Source organism: Cryptomeria japonica, chromosome 3 (assembly GCF_030272615.1).
Source record: "Cryptomeria japonica chromosome 3, Sugi_1.0, whole genome shotgun sequence".
Lineage (NCBI taxonomy): Eukaryota > Viridiplantae > Streptophyta > Pinopsida > Cupressales > Cupressaceae > Cryptomeria > Cryptomeria japonica.
This window is the reverse complement of record NC_081407.1, coordinates 790,282,775-790,302,972: the sequence shown is the minus strand read 5'-3', so window position 1 is coordinate 790,302,972 and position 20,198 is coordinate 790,282,775. Positions and strand designations below refer to the sequence as shown.

Genomic DNA, 20,198 nt, shown 5'->3' with positions numbered 1-20,198 from the left:
TCCTACGTACGGTGCAAGTATCTCCACAGAGTCGAGTGACCCGGAATACGGATGTTCCTGGCGGAACACCAACAGACCCATTGGTCTTGACACTATACAGTGGTCGGCACCCGGTGGTGGTAGAAATGGGAATACTTGGCACCATTTTGACTGACACCATTGTCGATGACAAGTCGGGAGTGAATGTGCTTCCGGAAGAAGCCTGGAAGAAGCTCGACAAGCCGACATTGTGGCCGTCAACCTTCAACTTACTGGGAGCGGATCAACATGGTATCAAACCTCTTGGAATGCTCATGGTGCAACAAGTGACCATCGAGACACAACCATTTGTCCTCGACTTCGTGGTGATTCTGCTTGCCAAGAAGGGATACGACGCCATTCTTGGTAGAGGGTGGTTGGTGGCGGCCAAAGCAAATCACAATTGGAAGTGTAACACGCTGTTCATGGAGAAAGCTGGGCAAAAATTTATTATCGACCTGAAAACACAACTCGTGAGTGAAGAACTCGCGTCAGAATCGGAATCGGACGGCAACGATGGAGTTGACGAAGGAAATTACAAAAGGGAACCGGATGAGGAAGGCGTCCTGGGAATCCAAGGATGTTCGGAAGATGAGACCAATTCGCTTAATGGGCTCTTCCACTGGCAAATGGAAGACTACAAGTTGCTGTATGGGTGCAACATGTTGCAGGTTGATGAGGAGCCAGATGAAAATGAATTTTCGCCAGCGTACAGGAAATACATGGAAGGGGATGCTCCTGTCAACGAGACACCAGCACATAGGTTTGACATGACGAAACCAATCCAGTACGAAGAGTCCGTAAAACTTACAAACCTCGGCACGAAAGCAGAGTCAAGGAACATCCTGGTTGGCAACGACTGAAATCCAGTCCTAAAAGCCGCCGCGTTTAAAATATTCATGGAATACAAGGATGTATTCGCCTGGATGTACAAGGACCTTAAAGGGGTGCTGCCAGAATTGTGCGTACGCCAAATTTCACTCGTACTTGGGGCTGTACTTATACGGAAGAGGTCGTACAAAATGAATAAAAACTATGCTGCGAGAGTGAATGATGAAATTGAACGTATGCTCGAAGCTGGGATTATTTTTAAAGTGCAGACCAGAGAGTGGGTGTCGCCCATAGTGATATCGCTTAAAAAGGAGGCAAACCAGATCCGAATCTGCATGGATTTTAGATGCCTTAACACGGTCACCATAAAGGACCCGTTTCCAATACCATTTACAGATAGCATCTTGGAGGAAGTGGCCGATCATGAAATTTATTCATTTATGGATGGATTTTCTGGGTATAACCAGATATCCATTGTCGAAGAGGGCAAATTAAAAACAACCTTCGTAGTGGAAGATGGCGTGTACGCGTATAACCGAATTCCGTTTGGGTTATGCAACGCCCCAGCGACATTCCAATGGATAATCCTTCACATATTTGACAAGATGTTAGTAGGGAACTTCAGGGCGTTCCTTGACGATTGGTCCATCTACAATAACCAGGATGCACATTTGGCCGCACTTGGCGAATGCATGGAGAGATGCAGGCGAGCCCGCCTAGCACTCAATCCCCAAAAATGCAAATTCATGGTGCCTCAAGGGACGTTGTTAGGACACATAGTGTGTAAGGCTAGACTCAAGATTGACCTGGACAAGATTTGAGTGATAGTGGAAATATCTGTCGACATCACAATTCCCTAGAGAGATGCCACCAAGGGAGCGAAGGAAGCTCGTACTAAGGAGTAAGACGTTTCAACTCATTAATGGCCTTTTGTATAAAATGGGACCTGCCCATGTCCTATGGCGATGTGTCCTGGAGGAAGAAATTCAAGGTGTTTTACGGGAAGCACATGAAGGGTCGAGAGGAGGGCACATGGGGCCCGACACCACGGCCAGGAAAGTTCTATTGGCAGGGCTATGGTGGCCGACACTGCACAATGACGCTCGAGAGTGGGTGACCAGTTGTGACATGTGCCAATGGGCGGGGAGGCCGTTGAAGAGGGATTTTATGCCCCTCAACCCGTCCAATGCCCAGGAACTGTTTGAACGATGGGGGATGGATTTCATCGGACCTTTGAAAGCAAGTCGAGCTCGACGGTGCAGATACATTGTGGTGGCCATAGAATACTTGACCAAGTGGGTCGAGGCACGGGCTCTGCCAGACAATTCGGCCGTCAGTACGACAAGGTTTATCTACAAGCAAATCATTACACGGTACGAGATTCCAATCCAATTGACGAGTGACTGGGGAGGACATTTTGTCAATCATATAATTCGGTTGCTCACGACGGAGTTCAAGATATTCCACTCCTTATCAAGCCCCTACTATCCTTGGGTGAACGGACAAGCCGAGGCGACAAACAAAATAATCGTCTTTGTGATCTACAGGTCTTGCGGAGTGGAGAAGGAAGATTGGGAGGAACGCTTACTGTCAGTACTGTGGGCATACTAGACGACGTATAAGGTCAACACAGGACAAACCCCCTTCCAGTTAATGTTCGGGCAGGAAGTGATGGTGCCAGTGGAATTCATGGTGTCGAGTCTTCGGATTGCCATTGACAACAGACTAGGCGACATGGAGAGTCTCTGAGAGCGGTTGTATGCCTTGAGCAAGCTCAACGAAAAAAGAATGATGGCACAATGGGCCACAGAGGCAACCCAACAAAGAAGGAAGGTCTGGCACGACAAGCATCTTCAGCAAATGAAGTTTACTCTGGGGCAATTGGTGTTGAAATTCAATGGGACGAACAAAATCAAACCCGAAAAATTTAAAGTATGATGGCTAGGCCCCTTCAAGGTACGCGAGGTCAATGCCAACGGGGCGATTAAGTTGTGGACGCTTGACGGTAAGGAGATACCAAACGTCGTCAATGGGTTGAAATTAAAACAGTACCACGAACAGAGACGGACGACCGATCTTGAACCCTCTCGACGAAATAATCATTAAAAAAAACCATACGGTCGTACGAGTCCGTACAACTCGAAAAAAAAGAGAAGGAAAAAGTGCACCATACGGTGGGGCCACGCATCCACCAGGCGGTGGCACTGCGGGGTCACCGTGCGGTGGCACGGTGGGCCCATTGTACGGTGGCACCGTGCGGTGGCTATGTTACTTGCACGCCATATATTAACCCGCAGCATCAAAGAGGCAAACAAAAAAAATAAATAAAGGAAAAATCGCGGAGGAAGGAGATTGCACGCCATACACTGCACGCCACAACCATACATTGTACTTGACATTTGGAAGGAAGGGCAGGACGTGCAAGAAGGTTAAAAACTCTATAAAAGCAGATTAGGGGAATTAATCAGGAATCAATGGACACAAATAGGAACAAGGCGGATTGGAGAAAACAGTTACAACCGTTAGAAGACAAGTTATAGGGAGGGCGAAAAACTTCAGAATCAAGTGTAGACACAGGCAAGCGAGTTTTGCCATCTGGTGTGCGTATTGCAGGCAGCCTCGGGATGAGCAGCAGTCAAAAAAGTAGGAAGCATCGTCCAAAAACCCAGTCGACAAAGGACAAGGAAGAGGTAACAATTGACAATATTGTGTTTGAGGGTTTTAATGGAATAGATTGTAGGAATTGGTGGGCGAAGACACCTCACGATGACCCGATAAAGAAAAACCTTCGCTAGGCACAGGTACACTGGGTTGTCCAAATGCTAGTTTTCTGCATAAAAGATTTTGAGGTGGTTTTGCATGCCATGATTGGCAGCTATGATAGACACCATCTCCAGTCTGTATTTGACTATCAGCACCAGCGGATAAGTATTTCTTTCACGACAGGCGAGTTCAGCAGGGTGTTTGGCATACCGAGGTTGAAAGGAAAAAAAATTGATACTTCACAGAAAATTACTCTAGAAAACCATGCCACCTTGCTACAGTTGATGTTGAAGGATAACCTCACGCAGGGAGAAAAAGATAGCCTCAAAAGTGCAGGCAAGAGTAGGGGGGTCAAGAAAACATTTTTGGCTAAGGGAGTATGGCGATGCCTATTGTCCGTAGTGAAGAGTCGCCTTACAGGTGCCAACCGCTCGTCTGACATAGCTATCGCACAAATAGTGTTGATGAATGGGCTGCACAATGGGGTGGTGTATGATTGGGCATCACTGTCGGCGGATAGGATGGACGAGTTCATGACTCTACAGTATAAGAAATTTTACATGCCGCATCACGCCATTGGGTTATTTCTCAATGTAGTCCGCATGCAGATCACCCCAGGCTCACAGCCATTGGAGCCATAAGGTCGTGTTGCACTGGACCAGTCACCTATATTCTACTGGTCGCACTTGGACTTCTTGGCACATGGTGCGGAGGCACGTCTGGGCACAACAAGGAAGAAGCCCGCCATGTCAGAAACGGAGTCCGACATAGAAGAGTTTGACGCAGAGGAGGATGCTGATAGCGGCAGGGCGGAATCCGCAGACACCTCGTAGGTGAGCGGAGGGAGCTTTCAGTTGGCAGGTAGAGGGGGTGACCAGTTGCCTGAAGAGGAGGTAGTGGAATCGGTAGGTACAGAAGGGTCCGTTCTAGCTTCGCACCAGGCTCGGGTCCACTTTACACCAGCACGCTTATTGGAGACTTGTCAGTTGGCGGTGCCACGGTCATTCGGGACAGTCAACATAGTCACCACGGTGCCAGTACCTAGCTTTGGGCAGCCTCAGGTGACGATAGCTATGACATCGCCGAGGGTTGAGACCACAGCAGGGACCGACTCTGGAGCAACCTCTGTTCAGCAGGATGGGTCGGGTGTCTTGGCGAGTGCAGGGGCTTCCATGGAGCAGGATGTGCCGGGTGTGCCAGGTTATATGCAGGAGGCAATGATGGAAGTAGGCGCTCTCCATGATGACCTCAGCGCTTGGTTGAGCCGTTACCAGCTCACACCCGTGGCACCTGTAGGGAGGCCACTTTATCTCCAGGCAGGGAGATGCATTCCTTGGATATCATTGATCTGGAGGAAGGGAGTTCTCCAAGCAGTAGGGCGCTTTAGACGGCTGCGTCACCCCTGGTGGATGTAGTAACCAGTCCTTACAAAGAGGAGGGGGTGCCTATGGGAGTAGAGCAGGGTACGGGAGAATTTAAGCAGTTCATTGTTGAGATGACTCTAGGAGCCCAACGGCTTGTGTCATCTGCCAGACTCCAGGAGGATGTCGCCATGGTCGAGGGGATGGAGAGGTTGTTGAGCTTTGCCCGCACCGGATGCAGAGAGGCGTTTGAGAAGTGTTTTGAGTCTGCTGGGTGGCCTGAGACGGAGAACCTGGGGATGTTGGAGGCTTGGCGCCTGTTGACGTGTATTTTGTACACTATCAAACACAGAATAAAATACCTAAAGGTACCTTATCCTCTCTTGAATAAAGCCTCTGATTGCTGAAGATATCGCGAAAAAGGATCAATCAGGGTGACTCCAAGGTTCTTTTATGTAGGGTCTCTACGTGTGGATAAGCTCTTTGTGGTATGATGTGATTTGCTGGAATCACAAGGGGACTTACACTTGATGCTTGAACGTCTGATTTGCTTTGAATATTGCTGGACATAGGATTTTACTAACTTTGACTTGAAAAAAGGAAAAAAAGATGAGGGCGAAGAGAGGATCTAATCCTAATACTAAGAATGTAGGAGCAATGATTGATCTTTGATGAAACTCTAACTAGGTCTTGTTTTGACATCGCAGGACCATCTCCACAAGGCTAGTGCGATCTTCGAAGGGAAGCTTTATGATGTTCAAATCATCATTGCAGGCATAGACACCATCAGGTTGATGCATATCGATGAAGAAGCGACAATTGAAGTTAAGCTTAAGCTGAATGATTCCAATTGACTACGCAAGGCAAGTCTGCAATCAACAAACTGCTAGTAGTATGGATGTACGAATTCCACCATCAATCAAGCACATTTCTTCCACTCATCTAATAACATGAAATCAAATACGAGAAGTATAAAGACCATGCAAATTGTCGAATCAACCCATAAATTTCACCATTTCTTTAATGAAGTTACAAGTCTTTTACAACAACATCTTGGCAACAATCTTTGCCTTCTCTCTCTACTCTACTCTAGTTACTATTCTATTTCTATCTTCTAACTATTTTCAACTCTCTAACTATTATCTAACTATTGCTAATTACCTTTACAAAATGAAGAGTCGGGGTTTATATAGTGCCCTCAATACAATTCGATGGCTAAGATCAATTCGAGATCAATGGCCAAGATTTTACAATGAAAACCCTAATTAGGGTTTGTTACAATCATTACATAACATTTAATGCCTGACCAATGAAATAATTGTATTGCTTGGACACATGTCCTCTCTGGAAAATTCCACCAATGGATAGCTGGGGTAGGTACATCGGAGTTTGTGCCACCTTCCATGAGTTAGGTACATTGAATCTGGACATGCTGAGGTGGACCATACTGACTGGAGAAGTGATGACTAGGATGCCACCTCATCTGACACTTGTAACTTGGTAGATATTCAACTTGATGTTGTTGAGAAGCTATCTTTAATTAACTCTTTTGAAATTATTTGCTTCTTCAACGAACCCTTGTTTTGATTTCTTGTGTCCTTGATGTGCAGGATGATTGATGTACCTCGCCTTGGAATACTGGATTGGAAGAGGTCGCCCTTATCCTGATGATGCTGGATCGAAGAAGGCCATCCTTGTCGATGCTAGGCTGGAGGAGGTCGCCCTTGTCCTTGCTTGATCGTCCTTGATCTGGCTTGATTTTCCAACTCCGGGATCTCCATTTGATGCCTACACAACATTTCAAAATTAGTAATATATCTTGAAATCTAAAAATTAAACTTTAAAAGGAAGATTCAAGATTTTAATTAGGAAACTTCATGATAAATCTTGAGTTATCATTTCCTAATTTAGGATTTTCAAAGCAAAATTTAAATCTTCAAAAATGGTGCCAAGGTGATTACGCCATACCTCCACTTGGGAATTAATTCTAAAAATGATGTAAAAATAGATGAATTTTGCTAGGCAAAATGTAGATCAAAGCTCTCCCTTGGATAAAATTACGCCTCCATTAGCTTGGAAAAGAACTCCATCTTCCACGAGCTTCTTCAAGATCTGGAAATTTGCCTTCACATACCTTCAAAACATCTGGAATTTATCCTCCAATCTAGCAAGAAATACGCCTCTCCAATAGCCTTCAAGATGAATTTCGCCTTCCTTAGTATCCACACTTGGTAGAAATTCGCTCCACACAAGCTAGATTTCGCACCTTGTTGTCCTTCTCCAAATCGCACTTGTGTGAATGAATGAATGATGGATTAAAATCGCTCAACACACCTCTCTTATATGGGCACTCATCCTTTCATTTCCCATAGGCCGACTTGAAAAATAGGCCAAAAGATAAATAAAAATTAAATAAAAGGAGAGGCCGACTTGGAAAATAACATTAAATAATACCCCAAGCGCTCCAATTTTATTTTATTTTTTTAAAATAATAATAATTAATTTTAAATGCCTTTATAATTAAAAAAATTCGATTTTTAGGCTCAAAATTAATTATTAAATGTTAGGCGCACTTATCAAATGTCAATTTAATTTTTAAAATATCTCAAGGTTTCATCGAAATTGGCATTTAATGTGTCATAGATGATATTGGTGCCTAGGCATGGCAAGATAATGGACATCAACAAGATCACTCTGGTCCCTTGGAGAGGGACAGGAGCGCCTTTTCATCTTAGCCTTACAATTTCTTGTTTTTCACATTCAACACTTCATCCTGGATGCTAAAAATGGGATTTTCATTCGTAACTTTGAGTTTGATCAATTCAATCTTTGGAATAAATGCACTTTAAAGCATTTTCGCCCTGGTCCCTTGGTGAGGGACAGGAGCTATTTTGCAAATCCAAGCTTATCCGTCCTTTGTTAGCCTTCCAAATTATATTCAATGGATAAATCATGTTTTCCTTGGTCTCTTCAAATCATAAAATTGTCTTGATCCTGCAAGAATAGTGCAAATTTGAAATTCAAGCTCCGGTCCTTCAGTGAGGGACGGGAGCACTTTTGCAATTACAAGCCAATTCGTTCTTTGCTAGCTTCGAAAATTATCTTCAACGGATCGATTGCGTCTTCCTTCACCCACCTTAAACGTAAAACTTGTTTTTCTCTTGCCCGAATCTTGTCTTGAGGGAAAATCGCTCTGGTCCCTTGGAGAGGGACAGGAGCGCCCTAGCCCGTCACCTTGGTCCCTTGGTGAGGGACAGGGGCGAACTTGTTACTTAGGCAGATTTTCTTCATTGTGGCGTACTTAAGTTATATTCAACGGGCAAAACATACTTCCCTTGACCTCCTCAAATCGGGAAACCACTTAAATCTTGCAAGGATAATGCGAAATTGGAATTCAAGCTTCGGTCCTTCAGTGAGGGACAGGAGCGATTTTTGCTCTTAGGGCCAAATCTTTTTACTTTTCACTTCCAATTTCCTTCGCTGAGGAAAATATCATCTCTTTACACGCCATGAATAAAAGTTCGAGTCCAAACAAGGTCTAAAAATGTGTATATGAATAAAATCGCTCTGGTCCCTTGGTGAGGGACAGGAGCGAATTTACCTTTGTAGACAAATACTCCATCATTTCATCGTCCTTAATCAAGTCTGGATGCTCTATCACGTTCATTTTGTCCTCCATCATGCCTTTGATGTCTCAATTTGTCCAAACAAGGTCAGGAATGACTCCACTAAGCTTTTTCCCTCTGGACCCTTGGTGAGGGACATGAGCGATTCGCCTTGGATCCTCAGTGAAGGACAGGAGCGAAATTTGACTTTTTGAACTCTCTATCAGGATAATTTTTATGGAATATAACATTTCCTTCTATCTTTCTTCTTTCTTATACTTTAAGTTATATTCCATATATACTTTCAGGGTGTTTGAGAGTGGTTTCAGACCTCCAGGAGTTATATTGCAAAATCTAGTTTTTTGAGGTTTTTCAGTTTCCAGACTTAGTCAAATTCAGGATCAGGACATTCCAGACTTAGCCCAAATTTCAGGATCAAGACTTCACTCAAGCCGGACTTGCTTATCCATGTGATCACCTGGGCGACACTTAAAATGCAAAGGCTAGCTAACAAAACCCTAAAAGACCAAAAAAAACAAACCCTAAAAAGCAAAAAAAAGCAAGGGTCCCCATTTGCAATGGGGCAATGTGTGAAAACGTCACAACAGCGCCTCACTGAGGGGGTTGGCGAGACCCGGATGTAGTCCTTGTTGAGAAAGGTGGAGCAGGCCTTCCGCGAAGGCTATCTTGAGCTCCGAAGGACACAACACATGGCATCCACAGCTGAGGCCTTGCACGTAACAACAGTGACGGCTTGGGAGGAGCTGACTGCCAGGTTTTGGGAGGTTGAGGCTACCATGGCACAGACTTAGACAACTATGGACATTTTGGTGGCAGATAAGTCTGCCTTGGTTATGCAGCTAGAAGAGGAAAGGGCATCCAGAGAGCAGTGGGAGACTCGATTGATCAGTGCACTGGAGAGCGTGGACAAGAAGGATAAGGAGGTGTTGGAGGCCGTCTATATGGTAAAGACTGCAATGGAGCGGTAGATGGTGGCAGAACGGGATCTGAAGAGGAAGACAGAGCAAGTGTACGAGCTGCGTGGGCGATTGGCGTCCACTGCTACCCCACCACCGGCGCCTTCTTCATCAGGGACGCCCTCTGCACCCCCTTAGTTGTTGTTTTGGGTTTCAGTTTTGCTTGTACATCATTCCCATTTTGGTTGTCTGTCGTCCGGAGACGACATTTCTTTTTGGGGGATGATGTTGTCGGGTAATTAAGCATTAAGGTAAATTGTGTTAGCATCGGTAGTTAACCCATCGGCAGTTGGCACCAGGTAACTGACCGACTCCTTTATATTGTATCTGTTTCCAGTCTTTGGATATGCTATTGTAGTCGAACATATTGCGATCATTGTATGTTCTGGCTTATTATGAATCAATAAAACACTTGTGAGTTCCATATATTTTGTGTACTGTACTTCTGTCATTTATGCAATGTCTTAACCTGACACCCTACAGGGAAAACACATTTTCCATTTTCATACTCCATACAACATAGAATTGGCTTTCAGCAATAATTGCCACTTTGCTTGGGTAGGAATATGAATCGCTGTTTGTAGAATATGAATAGACCTTGTGAATACTCAACCCAATGAAGGGTATTGATAAGAATTAAAATCAATGGTCTTGATTCGCAAGAGGGATCATTGTATTTTTTGCAAGTGCTTCACAAGTCATCACAAACCCTTGTAGATATGAATCATATGAAGACATAGTAAATTAAGTGTATGAATCATATGTTGATGATGCTTTTCCTCCATGAAGACATAGTAAATTAAGTGTAGGTGTTGAGAATAAGAATATTATTGACTAGATGGAAGTCCTTCGATGTCTTCATGGAGGAAACCAATCCACAACATTGTTGACTCTATTGAATTCAGTTAAGTGACATTTAGCAAAACCTACCAACTTAAGACACTAGCATGCATGATTTGACCTTTTTAATGTCTATTGTTTTCTTTAATGTCTATAGTTTCATTGCAAACCTTTCCCAACATCCCATTTTGAAACTTTATATCCAGTTTAGGTCTTTTTATAAAAACACTAAGATCAAGGAAAACAAAGTCAAAAGTTAGTTGATTCTAAGTAATTTAAGTTTATCTAGCTTGTTTATGCAAACAAAATGTGACATTGACAAAATTGCCTTTGAAATTTTTTGCCAACATATAATCTTTCTTGTTTCTCATGTGCTTTTATTTGTAGCAATATTGTTTGATATATTTTTAATTATTTTGTTGAATTGTGAAATAAGAGTTATAGGTTTTGTTTTTTCAATCTAACTGATAGGTTTGGTGCTTGCTCATGTTGCTGCAGAATGGATCTTTGAACAAGACACTATATGGTCTTCTCCATTTGGTTGATTTGGCAGGTTCAGAAAGGTGTTTGTTTTCCCTTGTGTGTTTATAATTATTCATACATCATTTCTATTTATTTATACATCTTTGTCTCATTACTTGTCGTTTCTTGCATGGAGATAGGTTCTAAATCTCATTGTGTGAAAGAACATTCTTGTATGATCCTTGTTATGTATTTTATGTTCATAAATACTTTCTTTAAAGATAAGATTTCAATAAGATTTCAGTATTTGACTTTTTTTTTGGCAAAATAGGCAGAAGCTTTCAGGTGCTGAAGGTGGACGCTTAAAAGAAGCCACAAATATCAACAAATCTTTGTCCACTTTGGGGTAATGTCTCATTTTAATCACTATAGATAGCATATATTTAAAGAATAACTAATATCAGCAATCTTCAGCTCTTTAGAAAAGATCCATTGTAGTGATAATACAATTTGCTAGTAAATCTATATATAGTTCCTTTTTAGAATTTTCATAGATTTTTTGTAGTTCGACTTTGTGCTTCTTATTTTTCATTTCGAGTATATGTTGGCATACTATAATAGTGATTTTTATTTAAACTTAAACATGGATCGGATCTCGCAATAATGGGCTTGGATCAGATATGCTTCGCAAGCATATCTTTTGGCCTTGTCCACCTTACGGTGTTCTTAAGCTGAATCTTGACAGCGTTGCTAAAGGTAAACCAGGCCCTAATATTGGTGGAGGATGATTCCAATTGTTAACTAATTCTGACCTCCAAATTGCAATTATAAGAGGTTAGAAAGAGCTATAAATTTAAGGTAATTCACATCTCATAATTGATGATATGAAAGGCAGCATTGTGTTTATATACAGTTTCAGGGGATTATAACTTGGAATACTACATGTCAATTAGGATAAGACTTCAAGGCAATATTTTGTAATAAAATAGTATATCGCAAGGCAAGCCAAGATCGAATATGTGAAAAGATGTGTGTTAGGTGGCTGTTTGCTAATTATTAAGAAAAGTAAAACCAACTGAACTGTCAAGCAAGGGTCTTAAGAATGTAGAGAAGTAGCTTGTGATCCACTTTTTTGCAATTAGGATAGTGGTGATAGATGTTGTTATTTTATATGTAAAGGTTACCTAGGCTAAAGGGAGGAATCACTCAACACTCTGTAGACTATGAGACATTACAACATGGTTGATTAGACACCTTGGTGGATGACGTGTAGCCACCAACTTAGTTCTGCCAAATATTAAACACCCAATCCCTTATTTGGGGTCCATGTTTAGGAAATTTTGGTTGATTTGTTGTAGGCTCATGTTGGTTAATGGTGGGCTGCCTCTTCTTGATTGTAGGTAGGACAACTATGCTCATGACATTGTTTATTTCGACCAAAAGGAAAAGGAAGGTTTGTCTTCACTGTTTTGGAGGAAAGTAGTGTGATGTTTCAATTAAAAACTTATTCAATGTTAGCAAGCATATAATCTGAATGTCCCACAAATTAGGCATGATAGTAAAATATCACAAATCAATCATTGTAATCAAAACATAAACTATAAATGTTGGAATGAATGGAGTTGTATCACTCATTATTATTGGGTTGATGAGTAATTATTAGGGTTCGAAGAAACAAATTCAGAATCATCTCTAAAAGCCAACATAAAATAATTCTTGAATGTGCTTTAATGCATTTGGAAACACTTTTGAGGCATTCTCTATTCATAAGTTTTTCTAATTATTTATTTTATTAAAATTGATTTATTTATATTAATATTGGGGAGCGAATTGCATCAAGCTAGCATTATGTACAACCAGATAACTTTTTTACATGAAGAATGAACATTCAATTCTGGAAACAAAATCTTCAATTCTCAAAACAAATAGACATCGTAAAAGGGATCTTTTGTAAGGACATACACTAACCAACTTTTCTGAAACAGTAGGCATCCTAACATAAATCTGCTTTAGACACTGCCTATACATAGACAGACTTTTCTGAAACAGCCTATACATTTAGATAACTAGACAGATACATGCACATGAAATGCATAGTGGAAAGTTCTGGACCGTAGTCCAATGCTCTATATGATTGATTTGACAGAAATTCAGTCAAATAAGATTTGCATTGGAGTTGAAAGTCTTTTCAAAGTGTTTTCTGTTACTAGCTGTCATCGAGCAGACAAGACAACCTCGGGTCACTTATAGCTCCAACAAGCCAGCTGTCATTTTGTTTTCTCAAAACGTATTTTTCAGCTATATCAGTTCTAGCATTTAGGGCAAGGAGCCCAACAAATTTATTTGCTTGAGATCCTTGACTGTATGCGTAGCTGAAGAGGGAGTCCCTTTGACAATTTCAGTTTATTCCCTTGTCATATTTCCTTTCTTTTTTCTTGGAAGCTCTGTCAAAGTTTAATTCTTAGGTTCTTGATGGTGACGGGGTCTGCTAGTCTGTTTACTTCACGTGACCCCTATTTTGGTGTACCCAAAAAAAGATGCTACAATTTAGTGTAAAGTTCACAAGCTATTTTTGTATGAGGAGTTTGAAAGAATGCAAAACTTGGCGAAGCCTCATTTCTGTAATGCACTATCATTCAGAGAATCTTGACATGTTGCACACACATATCTCCAACTGCCATGCATGAACTTACCTTATCTTTTTTCTCAATTTGATATTGATATCTTTGAGCATGTTTGACAGTGATTTTGGTCACTTGTTTCCAACCTTCTCAGGGATTTTTTTTTTTAACATCTACAGTGTCTGCACTGCAGACTAGTGATCATGAACCTGGTTGACATTGCTAATGGAAAGCAGCGGCATGTGCCATACCGCGATTCAAAACTTACTTTTCTATTACAGGTAAAACTACAAAGTTGTAATATCCATTCATTCCAACGGCTACCTTTCTAATGAAGCTAAATGTGAACAACTACTTCATTTTCTTTACAGGATTCACTTGGTGGAAACTCAAAAACTACAGTGGTTGCAAATATCAGCCCATCTAGCTGGTAATGCTAAGAGACTTACCTTTCTTATTCTAATTTCTAAAGAATGATTTGTGAATGCTACTTTTGACATTAGCTCTCCTGATAAAATTGTCTGTAATATTATTCATTGACACTCATGCTATCCCTTGATATTGCTGTTTTTAAGATTTGTGCTTATGTGGAAAACATTATAAGTTTGTTTGAATGTGCAGTTCATCAGTGGAAACACTGAGCACACTGAAGTTTTCTCAACGAGCAAAGTTCATACAGAATGCTGTTAGTTTTGTTGCTCTTTAAGTTTTGTTTGTCATTTTGTTTGAAATCTCTCTTTTTTGTAATTTTCTGTCTAGAATTTTATTGTTTGTCCTGCACTCCAACAGTAATACTTATTGAAGAGTCATTCTTCATTTTTAAAAAGGTGGTCGTTAATGAAGATACAACTGAAGATATTTCAGCGATGCGGGCACAAATTAAACTGTTGAAGGTGATTAATCCTGTATCAACATAAAATCCTAAAAATTCTAAAAATCCTTTAATTTTGTCAATGCAGTTTGTATTTCTTTTCAGATGTGCTGTTTTTACTTTTGCCAGAAAGAGTTGCAGCAAGCACAATACACGCAGAAGGCTTCCTTTTATTCTTTTACAACACCTCCACGTAGATTCAACAACTTGCATGATGATTCTGAAAGTCCTTCTGCTGATCGTACTGGTGATTTCGAGTCTGCTTATATCTGCAATGGTGGCCAAATTAAAAGTTCAGCTTCTCCGTTGGTTTCTAGTGCAAAATGTATCTGTGAAGGTGGAGAATGTTCAACTAACTGTATGTGGAAGGTAAATTTTATGAATTTGTGAATTGCATACATGCCAAACATTTATATGGTATATACTTCATGTCGTATATGTTAAGTTTTGCGATATTCAACTTATCATAACTCTGCAGAAGCTATTTCCTTGACTTAACAATGTTAACTAGTGGAGATAACTATCCGTGTTGATTCATCTTGCTTGAATTTTGCCTGTACATCTATCTAGAATGTGGCTAAATTTATTGTATAGAAGAAAAAATCTTTACTTAGTTTTATTACTGCAAAAAGATTGGAGAAGATTGGATTTGTTTAGTTCTTTTGTCTTCCATAGGAGACAAGTACAACCAGTCAGTTAATAAGGTAAAACATAACGTCCTCTTTATAGAAATGGCCCTCTATAGTTGACATGCAGATTTGTTGAACTCAGGTAGAATGAGAGGTAAAAATATTACATCAAGAGCCTTTGGTTATCCATCCCACCTCATTCCATGTGTGTTAGCATTTTAAGATGTACCTTTCTGTCATAACCCCTCTTTGGACATAGGATTAAATAAAGATGATAATTAAAACATTTGTTAATTAACATTTAATAATATTGGAAAATCGTCTCATTTATGAGACTTCACGATTTTCCTTTAATATATGATTATTAATATTTATTATTTGTTATGATTATTATTTATTATTATTGTTTTATTTTTAATGTAACGTTCATATTTCAATTATTAATATTATATTAACTATTAAAGAAGTTTTACTAGTAAAACATAAAAATTAAATTACATTAAATATCAATACACTTATTTAATACTGATTAACCATTCATTTATTTCTATCAGCAATCTATTATTGAATAATGAATAACCATTTATCTCTATAATAATAAATTATTAAATACCATTTACCTCCATAGTAATAAATTATTAAATAAAATATTGATTTCCAGTCAATTTTTTTTTTTTTTTTTTTGATCGATAAAAGGCCGAGGCCAAATTTATTTTTATTATAATAAATATTACATCTTCATTCGGTGTGGGCACCGGTAGGAAAGAATGGAGATAAGAAAATCTCCGGTCTAGCCCAGATCCCTTACGGGATCAGATAATACAAAGAATCTGTACGATTTACAATTCCTCTATTGAGGCTACAGACTGACTTTTATATACATATCAATTCTCACAAAGTTTCTATACAAAGTTTCTTTGCCAATCTTTCCTTGGAGGCTCAGTCCAGTCTGTCGATTTCCAGTCAATATTAATTACTATTAAATAACTATTAAATAAACACCTAGTGGCAGACCAAATCTGACACATGTCAGATTTGTCTGCCTTTGCAAACATGTATAAAAGAAACAAGGAAAGCTACGTAGCAAAGAAAGGGTGATAGTCAACAAGAGTGGTGTCATAAGGCTACATTTGTCTCCAAAAGAATGGTTTAACCGGGACCAAGTATAATGATTAAGCGATGTCGGTGTCCACCAAATCTTCTTTTCAACGCCTATGAAGATAAAGATAACTAAGGCTTCGATTAGACCTGAATAAAAATAACAAATAATAATAATTACCGAAGGGTGCGGGTTGAGTAATAAACCGATTTGTTTAAGTTGAAGAGAGGTGTCTCTTAAATGATGTAACTATTCAACAAGATATAAGATGGCAATTAAGATCTCTTCCATCAGGGCATTGGGGGGATAGTTACAGATCGGGTAAAGAATTCTAACAGCGACTTCGTATTAAATGTAGCAAATACCCCAGAAGATTCATGGTAATGTGACTACAACATGAATAGTTTGTATATCATTGATAAGCAGTAATTAAAGACCACTGCACATTAAATAGGCAATCAGCATATGCAGCGAATCTTATAATGATTAAAAAATAATCACTGAGAAGGTGGTAATATCGTTAACAACAATTCATATTAAGGAACAAGCCTGAAACAATAAAGAAGAGCATGACTTGATCAACCAAGTAATTCCATGAGCAGCGATTAAGATAATTAAGATTACCTTTGGCATCGGTTTATAAAAAAGGGTGCAAATGCTAAGGAGAGGCAAGTCGGTAATTAAAGGATAATAAACAGTAACAAAGATGTGTATGAGTTAACAATTATGTTTATTAATAAACAAAGAGATATGACTCCTCAAATGAAGTGAGGTGACCCTTATGCAAATTAAAGATATAAAATAGAATGAGAGACATGTGGAAAGGGGAAGGATGTATCTTTCTTATCCAAGTCTGAGTGCCCAAGTAGAGCAGGAGAAATACCAAGCTTGGATGCATGAGGAAAAATATATAAAAAAAAGGAATATATTTGGGAGAGTGGCTTGTAAGTGTATTAGAAGAAGATAGTTGGAATACATTCATTACATAAAAGATTAATTGAAAAGTGTATATGATAAGCAGATTACAAGGAGGACATTGTGATCTCTATAAATCAGACTTGTGACCAGATCTATAGTAGTCTCAAAGGTGATATAAAGAACATCTTTGTGAAGAGAATTGTGTGGGAGACTTATAGTCATTTCATAACATTGGAAGATCAAGTTGAAAGGGAGAACTATAGCATAAGTTGTTGAGAATCTATTTTATTATGACTCCAATCTGAGGGCTCAGTTGGGCAGCAGCAATGTCATATATCTCAAGGTTACAAATCAGAGAAAATTGTCAAGATAAGTTCCATCCTCCAAACTAATCTTAGAATTTTAAGTTAATTATTATAATGAAATGTATTCAGTTTAGTTAGAATTATTTTATTAATATATCTTAATTCTCACTATAAGTTGAAATTGTTGTCTCAGGACTGAATTAGGGAAATTCCCAAGGAGGGACATTACACTTCAATTGTGATACAAAATGGAATAGATGTGTGGTAGAATTGCTCATTGAATTAAAAGAGGAAGCTTTTTGTAAAATAAAACTAATTTAAAACTACACAATAATAGGTGTATTAATTCTTATTGAACGAATAAATATTGAATTTGTGATTAATAATCGCAATGAATAATACTTCCAACATAATGTAGGTTTGAAAATTACTATTCAATGATTCTTGATTCCTCTCTATTGAGTGGAGAAAGACCTTCATTTATACTGCTAATTTTTTTTGCCAAAATAAATTAAATAAATGAACTTCACTTCTATCTATGACGTGTTTTACAAGCTTTGTTACAAATTGTGTAGTCCACTAATTGTAATATGATTGTTAGTACTTCAATTATCCATCAAAAGTTTACAAATTGTGTTGTCCGCTAATTGTAATATGATTGTTAGAATTTCAATTATCCATCAAAAATTTACAAATTGTGTAGTCCACTAATTGTAATATTATTGTTAGTATTTCAATTGTCCATCAAAAGTTCATGCCTTTGGCATGAATATATAGATGATCAAACAATAGTTAAGTTTAGGTTAAAAATAGTGAACACTAAAAATAGAGCCAACTCTGATAAAAAATTGCAAACTTTGAATATGCTTTTAATTTTGAAATTGATGTGTGGGATACAAATATAGTTTTTTGGAAGGTGGTTTTCAATGATTCTAATGAAATTTTCATGGGAATTTATTTTGATGTGCATTTGATATTTCTAACAACTTGATTATTTGATGAACATCTTGCTTTAATTTGAACATTTTCTTGTTCACTTTTTTTTTAGTCATCTTCTTTGTGTGATTCAATTGTTAAAAAAACATTTTTGACAAAAATTCTTATTACACTCAAGGTGTATTACACTCATAGAATTGATTCAAAAACGTCCGTCAATAAAAACGAGAAGCATTACATTTGCCATTCTTGTTGGCTATCATCTTGTAATGTCCCCATTTTTTGTGAGCATCAAAGTTCGAGGGATTAGCCTATTATTTTGACTCTTGTAGGCTACATGTTTGGATAGAGAGTCTCAGTGGCAATTCCACTTCTTCAGTTCAGTCTTGGGTTTAGTTCCAGGGCCTTTGTAGTCAGTGTGTGGACTTAGGTGAGGGACTTACTATTTATGGTAAGTCAATTTGGCAGTAGTGTTATCTTTAGTCAAGGCACTTGGACACATGAAGGTTGTTATTCAGTGTTGGCTTCAGCTTCAAACGACATGTCAAAAGAGTGAATATTGAGGGAGATATTAATATTTTAGGGGTTAAGTTATTAAATTAACTTATATTATTGAAATTAAAAGCCACTTAAATATTATAAAGTGATTTTTATTAAATCACTTAGGTGAATTTGGACACCCAAAAGCAAATTAACTTATGGAGATTAAATCAAATACATTTAAATGTATTTAAATGACTTTGGGTGTACTTTCTTGAGAAACGTGCCATTTGGAGTTATATTATTAACTTATTAAAAAGTGGGCCACTTAAATAATATAAAGTGAATATCAAAAGGGTACGTCCAAGTGGGGAATTAATTCAAATGTTGCATAAAGTATATTAAATACATTTTAAATGTATTTAACTCCCTTCAAGAGGAAATTTAACTTTTTGGAGAATTATGCCTTTTTGAGTTTATAAAGGCAAAGCAAGCAATTCAACCTCTATTATTGATTATTTGACATTGCTTGTTATTTTGCTTAGTGGAATTCTTTGACAAGGGTTTCAGAGGTTTGGCCATTGGAGAACGACAATTCTTCGTGGATCTGTGATTGTGAGGCTATGGAAGATAAGCTGAATTATTGAATCTTTATTTCAGATATTGTAGATTTTCCCATAAGGAAAGGGCAAATTAGATTAGATGCCCCCTTTAGCAACATATTTCATTTCAACAAGCAGCCGTATAGTTTTTAGTTGCTGGCCGTACAATTCAGGTTTGACATGTGGGGTCCAGGAAAGGGACGTTTTGACTGGGAGGTTGAAACGCCTTCCTAATTTGCAATCTAGTTGTACCATTCCCAACGTCTAGCATAACTAGATGGATTCATCTCATATTTGGCCTGAAAAAATTGTATTTTGGACTTGTACTTCAATTTTGGTCAATTTCCCAGTTTTGGTTGGCAAACTCATAATTATTTATTTAAAATAAGCTGAGGACCTCCGGGTATGCAATTAGCATTAGAATTATTTGTAGCAGTTACCTTATTCATAATATAGTTACAATTGCTCATTATTTCTTGTCTATTTAGTTTTATGTGCAATTCTTGCTTGACACACTTGTTATTTTTTGCTTAAAATTATTCAAAACCTTTGAAAATATAAAAAGAAGACAACATTTGTTTCAGTAGAAGAGGTAGAACCAACAGGGTTCTTACACATCCTCCCACTTTAACAGTTTTTTGCTTTTAGTTTTTTTGTAATAATAATAATAATTTAATATTAAAACTTTTTTGTTTTTTTAAAAGAATTTAATGAAATTATAAAAATATAATAACAAGAATATGTTAAAACATAGTAATATAATAAAGACAAGTATGCTAGTTTTTACTACAACATAAAATTGTATATAGTAAATATAATAATTATAAATTTATAAGTAAACAAAGTAGGTTCAAATTGATATCTCTATGCTAATAAACAT

At 38.4% G+C, this 20,198-nt stretch overlaps 1 protein-coding gene across 6 annotated transcripts in view; it reads left to right on the top strand.

The window, feature by feature from the left end:
- Nucleotides 1–20,198, top strand: part of LOC131069597 (kinesin-like protein KIN-12D) — a 114,950-nt gene that overhangs the window by 24,168 nt on the left and 70,584 nt on the right. For all 6 annotated transcript variants that reach the window (XR_009112147.1, XR_009112148.2, XM_058005117.1 and 3 more), the window contains exons 8-14: nucleotides 10,894–10,958; nucleotides 11,189–11,263; nucleotides 13,672–13,759; nucleotides 13,850–13,908; nucleotides 14,100–14,163; nucleotides 14,306–14,371; nucleotides 14,479–14,718. Coding sequence is in view for 4 of the 6 variants with exons in the window: in XM_058005117.1 (XP_057861100.1) it covers nucleotides 10,894–10,958; nucleotides 11,189–11,263; nucleotides 13,672–13,759; nucleotides 13,850–13,908; nucleotides 14,100–14,163; nucleotides 14,306–14,371; nucleotides 14,479–14,718 (657 nt within the window). In the remaining 2 variants the exon portion in view is untranslated. The remainder of the gene's footprint in view (nucleotides 1–10,893; nucleotides 10,959–11,188; nucleotides 11,264–13,671; nucleotides 13,760–13,849; nucleotides 13,909–14,099; nucleotides 14,164–14,305; nucleotides 14,372–14,478; nucleotides 14,719–20,198) is intronic.